The sequence below is a fragment of the Heterocephalus glaber genome, unplaced genomic scaffold (genome assembly GCF_053883595.1).
Source record: "Heterocephalus glaber isolate CG9 unplaced genomic scaffold, H.glaber_assembly_v1.0 deba00001687, whole genome shotgun sequence".
In the NCBI taxonomy this organism is placed as follows: Eukaryota; Metazoa; Chordata; class Mammalia; order Rodentia; family Bathyergidae; genus Heterocephalus; species Heterocephalus glaber.
Window position 1 is genome coordinate 24,067,287 of NW_028258412.1, and position 12,242 is coordinate 24,079,528.

At 54.3% G+C, this 12,242-nt stretch overlaps 1 protein-coding gene across 4 annotated transcripts in view; it reads left to right on the forward strand.

Annotated features, from left to right (window-relative positions):
* Window positions 1-12,242, forward strand: part of Tmem132b (transmembrane protein 132B) — a 310,198-nt gene that overhangs the window by 203,872 nt on the left and 94,084 nt on the right. For all 4 annotated transcript variants that reach the window (XM_004843978.4, XM_087198415.1, XM_021257657.2 and 1 more), the window contains one exon: window positions 4,413-4,599. In XM_004843978.4, coding sequence (XP_004844035.2) covers window positions 4,413-4,599 — 187 coding nt within the window. The remainder of the gene's footprint in view (window positions 1-4,412; window positions 4,600-12,242) is intronic.

Genomic DNA, 12,242 nt, shown 5'->3' on the forward strand with positions numbered 1-12,242 from the left:
CCTGGAAGAGCGAAGTCCCTGATCTAGACTGGAGGCTCGTGAATATTTTTAGACTTCGGCTGTCAACCGCTGCCTGACTTGTCATCCAGAACCACACAGGGAGAAAACAGCTGCCTTGGCTAGCTGAAAATGGGGAGGTGGCGTGGGGTCTGACGACTGCGGAAGGAGGTGGTCTGCTCATGGCAGGCCCTGAGCTGGCCGTCGTGTCGTGGGTAACATGTGTGACAAGCGGAGAGATGGCTGGGCCGTGCTCCTCCCTGGGACTCTGTGTGCTCCGGACCCCGGCAGTGGGAGAGGTGTCAGGGCAGGATGGAGAGGTGACAAGGGGACCTCGGACAGTGGGCTGTGTGGCTGCCTGTCACACGAGCGCGCCCTTCGACACCCAGCCCTGCCCAGCCTCCTCTAGGAAGCCTTTCCTGGCTGCCAGCCTAGGTGCACCAGTTTCCCCCCAATGCCCTACAGGTCCTGTGCTTCCTCCCGACACCTGTGCAGCCGCCCTCTGCTTCCCCTGAGCAGTTCTCTGAGACCTCCCCCAGGGCTCAGGACACTTGCCAGGTCGTTAACTTACCCAGCAGGCGGCAGCGAGTGCTGCCTATGTTCCAGGCTATAGCCTATGTCTCCGGGACACGTCAGTGTGCAAAGAGGGCAGCAAGTCTTGCTTCCCTTGCGTGTGTGTGTGTGTGTGTGTTTGACACTCGACACAATCAGTTACTAACAGGATGCGAGGAGAGGAAGGCTCAGGCCAAGCCAGAGTGGGACAGGGCGGAACGGCAGGGCAAAACGACACCTCGGGTGTGCGAGGCGGCTTCCTGCACAGGTAGCACTGGAACAAGGGCCTGAAGGGCGTCCCTTTACCTCAGCACCTGTGTTCATGCTGACGGTTTGCGACACATTTTTCCCATGATTTTTTTTTGGCTTAAAATAGATTTTCTCATTTATTCAACAAATATTTGCTGAGGAGCTGCTTGCCTTCCACCCAGCCTGTAGGTCTTGGTGCAAATGTCAGCTCCCAGCTGGGGCGTTTCCCGAACACCCTCTCATTGTCTCCTGTTGTGATTCACGTTCTATTTTAAAATTAAAGATGGCCATTTATAAATTATAACTTTAAAAAAATTTTAAAACTTGAGAAAGTTAACTTTTAAAGACAAATCAATTTCTTCTATTTTACTGTGGAAATAGTATTTGTCAGTACGCAGACTCAGCTCGCTTATTTATTTACCTGCCTGGCCAGACAGGGCCCGCATCTGTTTTCCGACACCCGAGAGTCCTCCGAGCCCAACACAGAATGAGCGTGAGCTCATCATATATAGGAAGTGGACGTGCAGGGGCCCTGGGGACCCTGGAGCACAATGTCCTTGCAGTCGAGACAAGTGTGTGTCCTGTGAGCAGGCTGTGTAGACGCACATACCCGCCAGGCAGGAGGCCGAGCTCGAGACCCTCGGAGGGTGGAAGACTCGCCTGGTGTTGCACAGACTGTCTCCCGGGCTCTGAGGGCCGTGAGGGGAATTAGGCAAACCCGTACTGGATACCTCTCGGCTCTGCCATTGGAGCGGGGAGGACACAGCACACCTTAGTCCTCGGGGAGCTCACAGCCAGGGGAGGAGCCCAGGCCAGGGCTCAGGAGTCACCTGCAGTCCCGCCCTGGAACATCTGTCCCACACTGTCACTGTTCACCTTGTGTTTGGTCATTTTTCATATTAATACCCAGAAAACGACTCACAAGAAAAAGCAAACCCAAGACCAGAGAGACCCTCTCTTGTTCCACTTCTCTACTTGGGAGACGGGTGTCGCCGTCTAGCTTGGTGGCTCAGAGCTGCCTGGTGTCTGTGGGGCGAGGGGCGGTCGGCGTGGACGTGACAGCTCGCTGGAGGACAGCTCTGGCCGACAACTGTGCCTCTTCTCCCAGCGTTACTTCTCCCTCCCTCCCTCCCTCCTGTAAAATGACCGTCAGTGTCCCCACTGCCCACAAATGCCCGGATGGGCTCCCTGGTTACAAGCTGCAGGGCTCAAGCTGGCGGACTGGGTCCCCAGGCCCCTTCCCTCCTTACTGACACAACTGAGCTGCAGCCACACTGTGTGCTCAGAACCCTTCTCAGCCCTGCCTCAGTGGTCCCAAGGCCCTGGGGCAGAGTCAGCCTTCTTACAGGTGAAGTTGCCATGGGAAACGGCTTCTGGGATGCACCGTGCAGGAGGAGGTTGTATGCTTTGGCATGAGGGCTGCACACCTGACCTCTCTCAACACCACACCCACACACCCACACACCCACACTACACATGTGTGTCTCTACCTCCAGAAAATATGACTAATGGATATCTCATGGCTGAAACATCAATCCTGATTCCTCAAAGGCAGTTGTAATTATTAAATTGAGATAATCACAAAGCACTTTTCTAAATTTGAAAGGTTTATCTAGAGTAGATCAGAAGCAGGTAAAATTCATAGCTATGAACCCATTTCCATAGAAATGCCTGACTGGCAAGCATTCCAGCCGCCTGAAGTAAGATTTCCTTCCTGTGCTTTGTGGAAAATTATAAAACAACAATAGCAAAACCTTATACATAGAGATGAGCCTGGGTAATTAATTGCTGTTCTACACACTGCCTGGCCTGGGCACCCCCTGGGCTCCGGCTGATCATGAGCTGGGAAGTCAGAGCAGAGAGGAAGTGCCATGGCTCAGGGGGGCTGCCCGTCTGACTCAGGCACTCTCCGCTACCCAAAGCCTGGCCACTCTGTACCCCGGGACCAAAGTGCGGGCTAGCAGCACTGAACAGCTGGCGCCAGGCAGGGTTGTGTCTCCATGCGTTTTGGGGTCATCACAGAATGGACTCAGTGCTGGACAGTGCCCAAGGTGAGTGGAGTCCATTCCCTCTTCCATCCATGACTCCGCTGAATGTGGGTAGTCGGGTGTTGGTGCCACTCGCCCATTTTCCTGGAGAGGAAACTAAGGTGGGACCAGCACAAACGCCTTGTCCAGGGCGTGAAGCAAACTGGGAGTTCTCTGCCGCCCTGTGCAACATGGGGCCACAAGCCAGGTGTGGGTGTTGAGCCCCAGAGATGAGGCTAGTGGGACAGAATCTGATTTTAAGTTTTCTTTAGTTTTAAATGAATTTCCTTTGAAGGTAAATAGCCACTTGTGGCTGGTGGCTGTGGTAGTTGATAGTACGATATCTGGGAGTTTCTCAAAACCTTTCCTCTATGAGGGAAAGGGTTGAATGTGTCCAATTCCATATGGAGGCTAATGTCCGATTTGGAGTAGAATTTCTCCTAAGTCACATCAGTGCAATTTAGTTTTGTCCGCACCACTATTATATCTGGATGTTGTCCCCGATACCTCTTGGCATACAGTTTTGGGCTCCCCACTTTCGGTCTTCTATCTTCAGGCATGAGGAGCTGCCGTGGTAGGAGATCCCACTGGACAAGTACCCTGCCAGACAGCAGTGCTGCCTCAGAAACGCTTTCCAGAGTGCAGGCCTTGCCCAGGCCGCAGAGGCAGGAGGGAGAGTCCTCTGCCCACTTCGGTCTGGACAGCCTCATGGTCCAGGACAGAGCGACTCAGTTTCCCCCGTCACCTTCCTCGGTAGACGCGGGGAGATGGAGACTTGGAGGAGAAGGAGCTGTTCAGTCCTGGACAGCACTGTCATTGTCTCAACTCTCTGTAGTTCCTTCCTTGTCACCGCAGTAGCAGCCTACAATTTACAAGAGCCTTTGTGCATAGAAAACACGAAGAATGGCGAGTCTTCTTCGTTACATGTGCCCTGCCCACCTTCCTTTCCCTGTACCCCAAATACACGCACAATGCGGTAAGGCGCGAAGGAAGGCGGGTGGGATTTTCGTGCATGCGTCTCTTCCCACCTGGAGCTGATGAGAGGAGAAGTCAAGCGTGACCCCTCGGCCTCACGGTTTGTGTAACGCTCCTCGGAGTTCCTGGGTCCTTTCTCACTGTCGGTCTCACGCCGCTCCCCCAAGCACGTGAAGTCACCACGTCCACCCCAATTCTGAGGCTCGGAGAGGAGAGGTTGACTCGCTGGTCCGTAAACACCTGGCCGAGAAGCAGCGGGAGTAGCTGGACTCGGGATGGGCCTGGCGGCGGGGTAACGCCGGGTGGCTGGAGGGGTCCCGGCCCCTCCGAGTGGCGCCGGGCTGCGGTGTGGCCCTGTGGGCCGGGAGGGCTCGCCGGGTGCACGGTGCCCAGCGAGCAGCGCTGTCTGCTGAGTCCCTCACTGGAGAGCAGGCTCTGTGCACAGCGCAGCCGGGCGCGGCTCAGAGGGCAGCCTGGACCGCGGCTCTCCTGCTGCGGGCCTGCGGGAGCTGCCAGTCACTCTGCTGACAGACAGGCGGGTGGGATTTACCGCGCTTTTCATTCTGCTGAGTCACGCGCGTTAAACTGGACTCTCGCGTGTCTGTTTTCCAGGCCAAACGGCTCCTCCTATGAGATCTTGCAAGTGGACTTTGGGATCGACAACAGCAGCGGCCTGGCGGGGGCTCAGCAGATCACCTGGCAGGTAGAGTACCCAGCGGAGGACTCCGTGAGCCAGCTGGTCGTCTCCGAGATCTTCGTCAGCCAGACGACCTTCGTGGGCATCGTCCCCCTCGCGATGGTGAGAAACTGGGGCTTCGGAAAAGCGGAGACGTTTTTCTTTGAATACTTTTATTTCTCAAAGAAACATGAAACACTGTAGAATCTGTTTTTTCTCATGCATTTGATACCCATTGTTTAGCCGAGGAAAATATACTTAAATCACACTTTACTTACCTGATTTCTGTAATGACTCCCTGGAAAGTAGAGTCTACTGTGTGACTCCCTTGCTCCTGTGTGGATGCTGCTGAATGGTTTCCCTTTATTTTCTCCATCCGAGTGCCATGCTCTGGGAAGGGGGCTTCCCTGAAACGCACGGGAATGTGTGGTGAGAACGGCAGCTCCCTGTGCTGAGGAACCGGCCCCTCATCACCTGGCTTTGCCCTGAGAGTCCCCAGGTGGCCCCGGAATTGGCAGACCATAAAATGCAGCTGGATGGACCAGAGGGCCTTGTTGGGAACTGACCAGCTGATGCTGGACCAGGTCCCAGAGCCCATTAAACCACCTGTGTTTTGCTTCCTGGCCCCGGGGGTGGTTGGATTCCCTCCCTTGATCTACAACCACTACACCTGGAAGCAGGTCGTGGATGAGATTCCCAAACCTAAAAAGGCTGATGTTCAAGCTCATTCTTTCCCGTTTTCCTCCCCAGGGGACAGAGCACGAGGGCATGGCCCTGGTCTCCCCAGTGCTCAGCCGCGTGGCGAAGCGGGCATCAATCTGTGGCATGAGTGACACCTCTGCTTTATCCCAGGAGTCCATGGCCATCTAGTTTTTGAAGATTAGACTGAGGGAGAGATCGTCCCCATTAGCAGTGATCCACGTTTTGGTTTGGTGGCAGCCACAGCTTGGCAGAAAAGCGCCTGTTAAGGGACAGAGATTGGATGGCTGTGTGCTTTAGGTGGAGTCGAGGGGCTTCTACAGTCCTGCCCTTCCCGCATGCCCACGGTGAGGCGGAGTCTGGTAGCCTCTTCACTCAGAGTCTGGAGCCCTTGGCTCCATGCTTGATTCCCCACAGGTTCTGCAGCCCGCTGATGTCTGCAGCGGTGCAGTTTACCAGGAGAGCACCATGCTGTCTCTCAAAGGCAGGTGCCAGTTTCTAGAGGAGCTGGCAATGCCTTGTGTTTATCTGCCAGGAGGCTGGCGCCAGGACAGGGGCCTGGACCATGCACAGCCCACGGGCCAAGACTAGCCTGCTGCCTGTCTTTGTAAATAAAGTTTTATTGGAAACATAGGGTCAGGTGACATAGTGGGGGCAGAACGGAAGTGGGAGAGAAGCTGTGGGTGACTCTGCGAGAATGTGAAGGGAATGCAGAAGAAGCAGGCACGAGGCCCATGGTGCACACACAGGTCGGCCTGACCACCTCGCTGCCACGGTCACCTCTCCCCAGGGGGGCCTCATCCCTCTGTGTCCGGTGGAGAGTCCCATGGTCAGGGTGGAGAGCCCCATGGTCAGGGCAGAGAGCCTGCCATGCACAGCGGTGCAGGCCCTGGTCTGCGTCACCCCACCCTGTCCCCATTCTGCCCCCAGCACCTCGGCCCCCTTCCCTGGGGACGCTGGTTTAGTTGTGTCTCACACTCTGGGCTTCTGTGACCTTCCGCGTCTCCCCGTTGGCTGATTTTCACTTGGGGACATTTCTTTGAGTTCACTTTAGTTACCGTGGGGCGGAAGCTGCTGAGGTAGGCTGCTGGGGTGGTGCCCAGTGTGCCCACGTGTGTCATGGCTCACTGAGAGAGAGGCTCTGAGTTGTTGGGTGGAGTTTCACGAAGGCCAAGTGAGGCAGCACAGGTGCACTGTTTCTGCATGCCGGCCCGGCACAAGGTATGTGCTCTATATTTAGCTTTCCTTATTTCTTTGTTGCTGCCGTGTGAGCTCGCCGTGTGTAGGTGTATCTGTCGCGCTCTGGGAAAAGGCCAGACAGAAGTTCAACAGCAGGACACGTGGGGGCCCCTGGAGGTAAGGGGGAGTTGGGGAGCTGAGTCAGACTCATCCACAGGAGACCGGGGTGGGCACACAGTGGAGAGAGGGAGAGAACGAGAATCGGTCCCTGGGGTGTTGCCCACAGCCACAGAAAGTCAAGGAGGCCGGGGCACGGGGGCTGCTCTGTCTGTTTCTCGATGGTGAGTGGACAGCAGCTGGGCAGCAAAGGAGGGGAGGGTATTGCAGGCAGAGTAGGAGTGTGCGTGGTGAGCAGAGCCAGCCAGAGCTGGGCAGGGCATGGGGGGAAGAGGCAGCTGCGCCGGCTGGGCTTTGTCTTCCAGGCTGGGATACCAGCTCTCCGTTCGGGGGCATCTTTTATTCATTCACCTGGATTTCTCCTGCTGGGCCCCCACGGCTCTGTTGATCCCACACACAGCTCTGAAGTCCTGTGTGCCCTTGGGACTCAGGAGGAAATGTAGCCCCGCTGTGAGGTGTCAGGAAGAGACTGGGAAGCGTACATCAGGAGGGCTGGGTGCTCAGAAAGGGCCGTCACTAGGAAGGGCTACAGGCTGGACGGGTCCCTGGCCAGAGTCCAAGCCTGTGTCGGCCGTGTTCTGTTAGGGCCTCTTGGAGCACAGCATTGTGATGGAGCCAGAGGCCCTTCTGGCTCCCCGAGAGAGTTCTGTGACTGTTTGGCTATGTCTCGCGTGAGTGGGGCAGAGGGAGGAAGCACACATGTGCTAGTATAGCTGGCCTGTGTTTATGCATTGTGTGGCAAAAGGCACATCGACTGAGAAAGACAACAATCGGATGGACTGGTGAGCTGTTGAGGACCAGCTCTGAGTGACTGCTGAGGCACTTCTGATTTCTGGAACATGATTGAAATCTTTATCCAAGGCCCATGCAGTTGCCTTAAGGATTTGGCCAGTGTTTTCCAAACTTCAGACATTAATTCATTAATGGAGCTAATTTTTTCTATAATCTTATTTTATGTATATTTATATGTGTAAATATTTTTCTCACTTTCAAATTTATAGTTTTAGAGCTTTCTGTAATTAGTTTAGACAGGAAACCAGTCTCATTGGGTATAAATGTGAAGATAAATTTAAAGAGATCCCCAATGCAGTGCAAGCAAAATAGTATTCTTCAGTGTTAGCTGGTTGCTCTTGTCGGTGGCAGACTTGCGGTTTGGTTCTAAAATGTCTCCCCAAAGCCTCATGTGCTCTGAGAGGGGCCTTGGAAGGTGATAGCATCGTGGGGTGCAGTGCTGAATGGGCTGTTAGGAGGCGGGCCACTGGGCCATGCCTTCGGAGGACCAGTCTCACTCTGGCGCCCCCTCCTCCCTCTGCTTCTGGCCACCGTGAGGTGAGCAGCTCTCCCACTACACCCTTCCGCCGTGATGTTCTGCGTTGGAGCCAGCCAAGCATGCCTGAAACCATGAGCCAAAGCAAACCTTTCCTTCCTTTATGTTGCATTTGTCAGATATTTCACCCCAATGATAAAAAGCTGACACAAGACTGATCTCAGATCTTCCTCTTTATCTCATTACTGTGAGAGAACAAGAATTACAGAAAGATAGTAATGATACGCGAGTACTGGCTGAGTCCTTTTAAAAATCTTGGGTGGATCCAGGAAGATGGAGAGAGACTTGAAATGCAGGCTCTCTGGCTCTGGGACACCAGGTCCCATGGCACCTGCAGTCCTCATTGGTGCACAGTGTGCATGCTGAGAAGCCACGGAACTGGCTCGGGTCTCAGCAGCTGCTCCGGACCGATTCCCCCTTCCAGCTGCCTGCATGGGCAGTGTAGCTGCACTGGCATCTCTGCGGCCTCCTGATCCCTCCCCAGCGTCCTTGCTAAGGGACCTCAGTGAGGTCTCTTTCTTCTGTGTGGTCACATCTACCTTTCCGCTGGGTAAGGGGGTCCCTCCACGGCGAGGTGGGGTCACCCCTTCCTGGTGGTGTCGTCCCCTTCACCTGTGATTGCTGTGGGCAAGACAGGCTTAGGGTGTCATTCTGGTCAACTAAATCCAAAGGGAGAGATCCGGGGGTGGGAAAGAATTGCTGACTGTTGAAAAGGACATGGTTCAAGGGAGGGCATTCCTGCTTCCTGTCCCTGGCATGGTGTGGAAGGAGATGGAGCCACTGTCCCCATAGGAGGAGCTGTGAGCACTCCAAGGATGACAGAACTGGGGTCTTCAGTGACTTCCCAGCTGCTGAGCTGACCCACTGGCCACCTCCCAGCTCCAGCTGTCTTCCTTGTGAAGCAACAGACCTGGCTCCTCAAACCCACTCACGCCGGCCGTGAGCTGAGACCAGGGGGCTCCACACAGGCGCTTTCCATCTCCTCACCAGCCACCCCCAGGTTTGCCCCCAGCCCAGGGGGCGGGACTTCCTCACATGGGGTTGTCAGAAACAGGAAGGAGCAGCAGCGATAGCCTTGTGTCTTCCCCCACCTAAGAGGAAACTCAGGCCTTCTTCCTCCCTATTGGTTGGAACTGGTCATATGCCGCAGTGCAGGGAGGCTGAGGACTGTGCATCTGGCATTCTTGGCCACACCTGGGACAGCATGGACAGCCAATGGCATGTCCTGCCCAGGTACTGGCTCCCTGGATACTCCCAGTGTCCTGAGAAGTTTCTGTTGCCCTGGGTTCAACCCAGGCTTCTAGTTGAGAGCTTCACGGCCACAGTTCTGGGGTCCTGCTTTATGTTAGATGCTTGACACCTTTTGGTGTCTTCATGAAAGTAAATCTACAGCTTTGGGAGGGCTTGGCTTGAGAAGGCTGAGGAGAGACCCCAGGCTTGGAAGCCAGGATGAGGTTGATGAGTCCAGGCAGGCAGGCAGGCTTGCAAAGGGCAGTAGCTATGGTGATTCACACAGTCATCTATGCATGTATCCATCTATCCATCTACCCACTCATCCATCCATTCATCTATCCATCCATCCATCCATCCATCCACTCATCCATCCACTGATCCATCCAACCACCCATGCATCTGTCCATGCACCCACTCATGCATGCATCCATCTGTCTACTTATCTATGGATCCATGCATGCATCCATTCATCCATCCACCTACCCATCCACTCATCTATCCATTCATGAATTCATGTATCCATCAATCCATCTATCTACTGATCCATCCATTCTTCCATCCATCCACCCACCCACCCACCCACCCATCTACTCATTCTTCCAGTCTATCACTATACCACAGCATTTATTTAGCATACGCCACATTCCAGATGCATCGTTTTCTGTTGTACACAAAGAGAGAAAATGGAGTTGATGAAAAATTTGAAGTTGAAATCACTAGTATTTGATTTCAGAAGAGCCTAATATTTGATTTCCAGAAGAGCAGCACATTTGGTCAAAAACTTCAGAAGTCCCTTCTCACCAGGACAGTCTAAAGAGAGGCCCACACCCTGGGCACTAACACTGTTTTCTGCATCATTTTTCAAATCTTTGTGGTCTTTCTGCTGTGCTCTCCATGGTTGGGAAATTCTAAGTAGTGTCTCTCTTTTCTTTCTCCCTCTGAAAGCACATGTTTTCTTTTTTCCCTCCACAGTGTTCCTTTTCTTAGGGTTTCTGTCCAATTACTGAGCTTTGAGCTCAGAGATTTGTTCCCGTGGGTGGCTTAGAGTTTAGGACTGCAGCCCACCATTCAACTACAGTTCTTAAAACTAAAAAGCCTAGCTCTGCACATGTAGATAAAAAACATATTATCTTTCAAAAAGGTTGGAATAAAAAAAAAAATGAACGCACTTGGTGAGTTTCTAGGCAACTGGGAACACAAGCTCAGCATAGGCTGGAGAGAGGGAGAATCAGATTCCTTTTTAGTCACGCTGGCCTGGCACCTTGTGGCACGGCCTGGGCACAAACGCTTCTTTATTCCGGGCTGTGTTTGTGTGGCAACTGTGCCAGCGTCGTTCTAGTGGACCCTGGGGAGTGGGGCAGGCAGGGTCTCAGCTCCTCTGGTCACACTGGGCAGCAGACTGACAAATGCCAGAGCCACAGAGTCCCTTCTCTCAGAAGCGCTGGGCACCTTGGAGATGGACACAGCGGGAGGAGGACAGGGAGCCGGGAGAGGGACGGGCGGTGGTAGAGTGACCAGGGAAGCGTCCTTCTGAGGCCCTGGTGTTTGCGCTGGGACCACCAGAAGGAAGAGCCAGCCATAGGAAGTGGTGGGGAAGAGCATCCAAGCAGGGGGAAGTGGGACAGGAAGAAGGGCAGGTGGCTGGAGGGCAGAGAGAGGGGGCAAGGGGCAGGAGCAGGAGAGCAGACCGGGAGGAAGAGGGAGCATGCGCGGTGTGGGTCCTGCGGGTCATGTCTCATGGGCCCCCGGTCTCCAGGTGCTGCTGGCTGTTAGTTTCCTGACGCTGCTGTAGCAGTTCACGCACACCCTAGGAGTCCGAAGTTGGAGGTCTGAAGCGAATCTCGAGGGGCTAAGGTCAGGGTTTCGGGAGGGCTGTGTCCTTTCCAGAGGCTGCAGGGCTCTTCCAGCTCCTTGGCTCCGGGTCCCCTGTTTGTAACTGCACCCCCCTCCCTGGGCGCCCCCATCCCTTCCCTGAGTCTGACCTTCCGCCTCCCTCCTGTAAGGACCCTGTGCTCACATTGGTCCCACCTGGAAAATCTGGATCACCTCTCTCTCTCTCAAGGACTGGACTCCTTCACCTGTGAAGTCTCATTCTCCATGGTAGGCAGCCCAGTCCCAGGATCTGTGACAAGGACGTAGCCATCCTGTGGCCCAGGTTTACAGAGAGAATAAATGCACACCCAGGAAGTGTCAGGGCTGGGGTCACCCCCAGGCCACCTGGCTCCAGGCTCTTCTGCCTTCAGGACCCGGTGCTGCCCCTTCTTGTGTTGTGGAACCATTGGCAGCCTGAAATCTTATAAAGGTGTATGAGTTTTAGAAAATTAACAGGAAAACCAGTTGGACTGAAATATAGTCATGGAAATATTTACAAAATATCCAGAAATAGATGTAGCACTTCATGGCACTGTGTGCAAAGCAGTTGCAAGTGGGACCTACCGTCAGGTGTCCGGGCTGTGTAACCCCAGGCGCTGTGGCTACCGGTGCTCTTGTGAGTCCTCCGTGCCGACTGAGATGCGCTGCGCAAACATCTGTTGTGAGAAATGCTGATGCTGCTAATGCCGCTGCGGTTTTCTGCACACATTTGTCATCAAAAGAAATGTTCAACTTCAGGCGGAGGTGAATATAAATAAATCTGTGTGTGTGTGTGTGTGTGTGTGTGTGTGTGTACTTGTGTGTCTTGGTGTATCTCCGCATGTCTGTGCTTTTGTATTTGTGCGTGTTTGTGTGTATTCGTATTTGTGTCCATGTATGTCTGAGTGTCCGCTTGTGTTCACAGGTGCATGTGTGTGTTTGTGCGTGCGAGTGTGTATTTTGCCATGGACTGTTGCAGACCCCCAAACTCCAACCATAGACCCACTCCATGACCCCTAGGGAGGAGCCTGGCTTGGGTTTGTTTTGTGTGCGGTGTGAAGCCATGGACAGAACCTTGTGTGTGTGTGTGGCACGTGAACAGTAGGCTCAGGGCAGCGTGCCTGCTCCAAGCCCCATCCAGCTCTGCTGGGACAGCAGTGGTGCCCGCCACTCTCTTCCGTGCCTGTGGTGGGTGCTCCACGTGCCACGGTGTCACCTAGACACACGCTCGGCACACAGGCTCCTGGCCCCAAGTCGCCATGGCTGCTTCTTGCTCTGGGAGTGGACGTCCCCTCTGCAC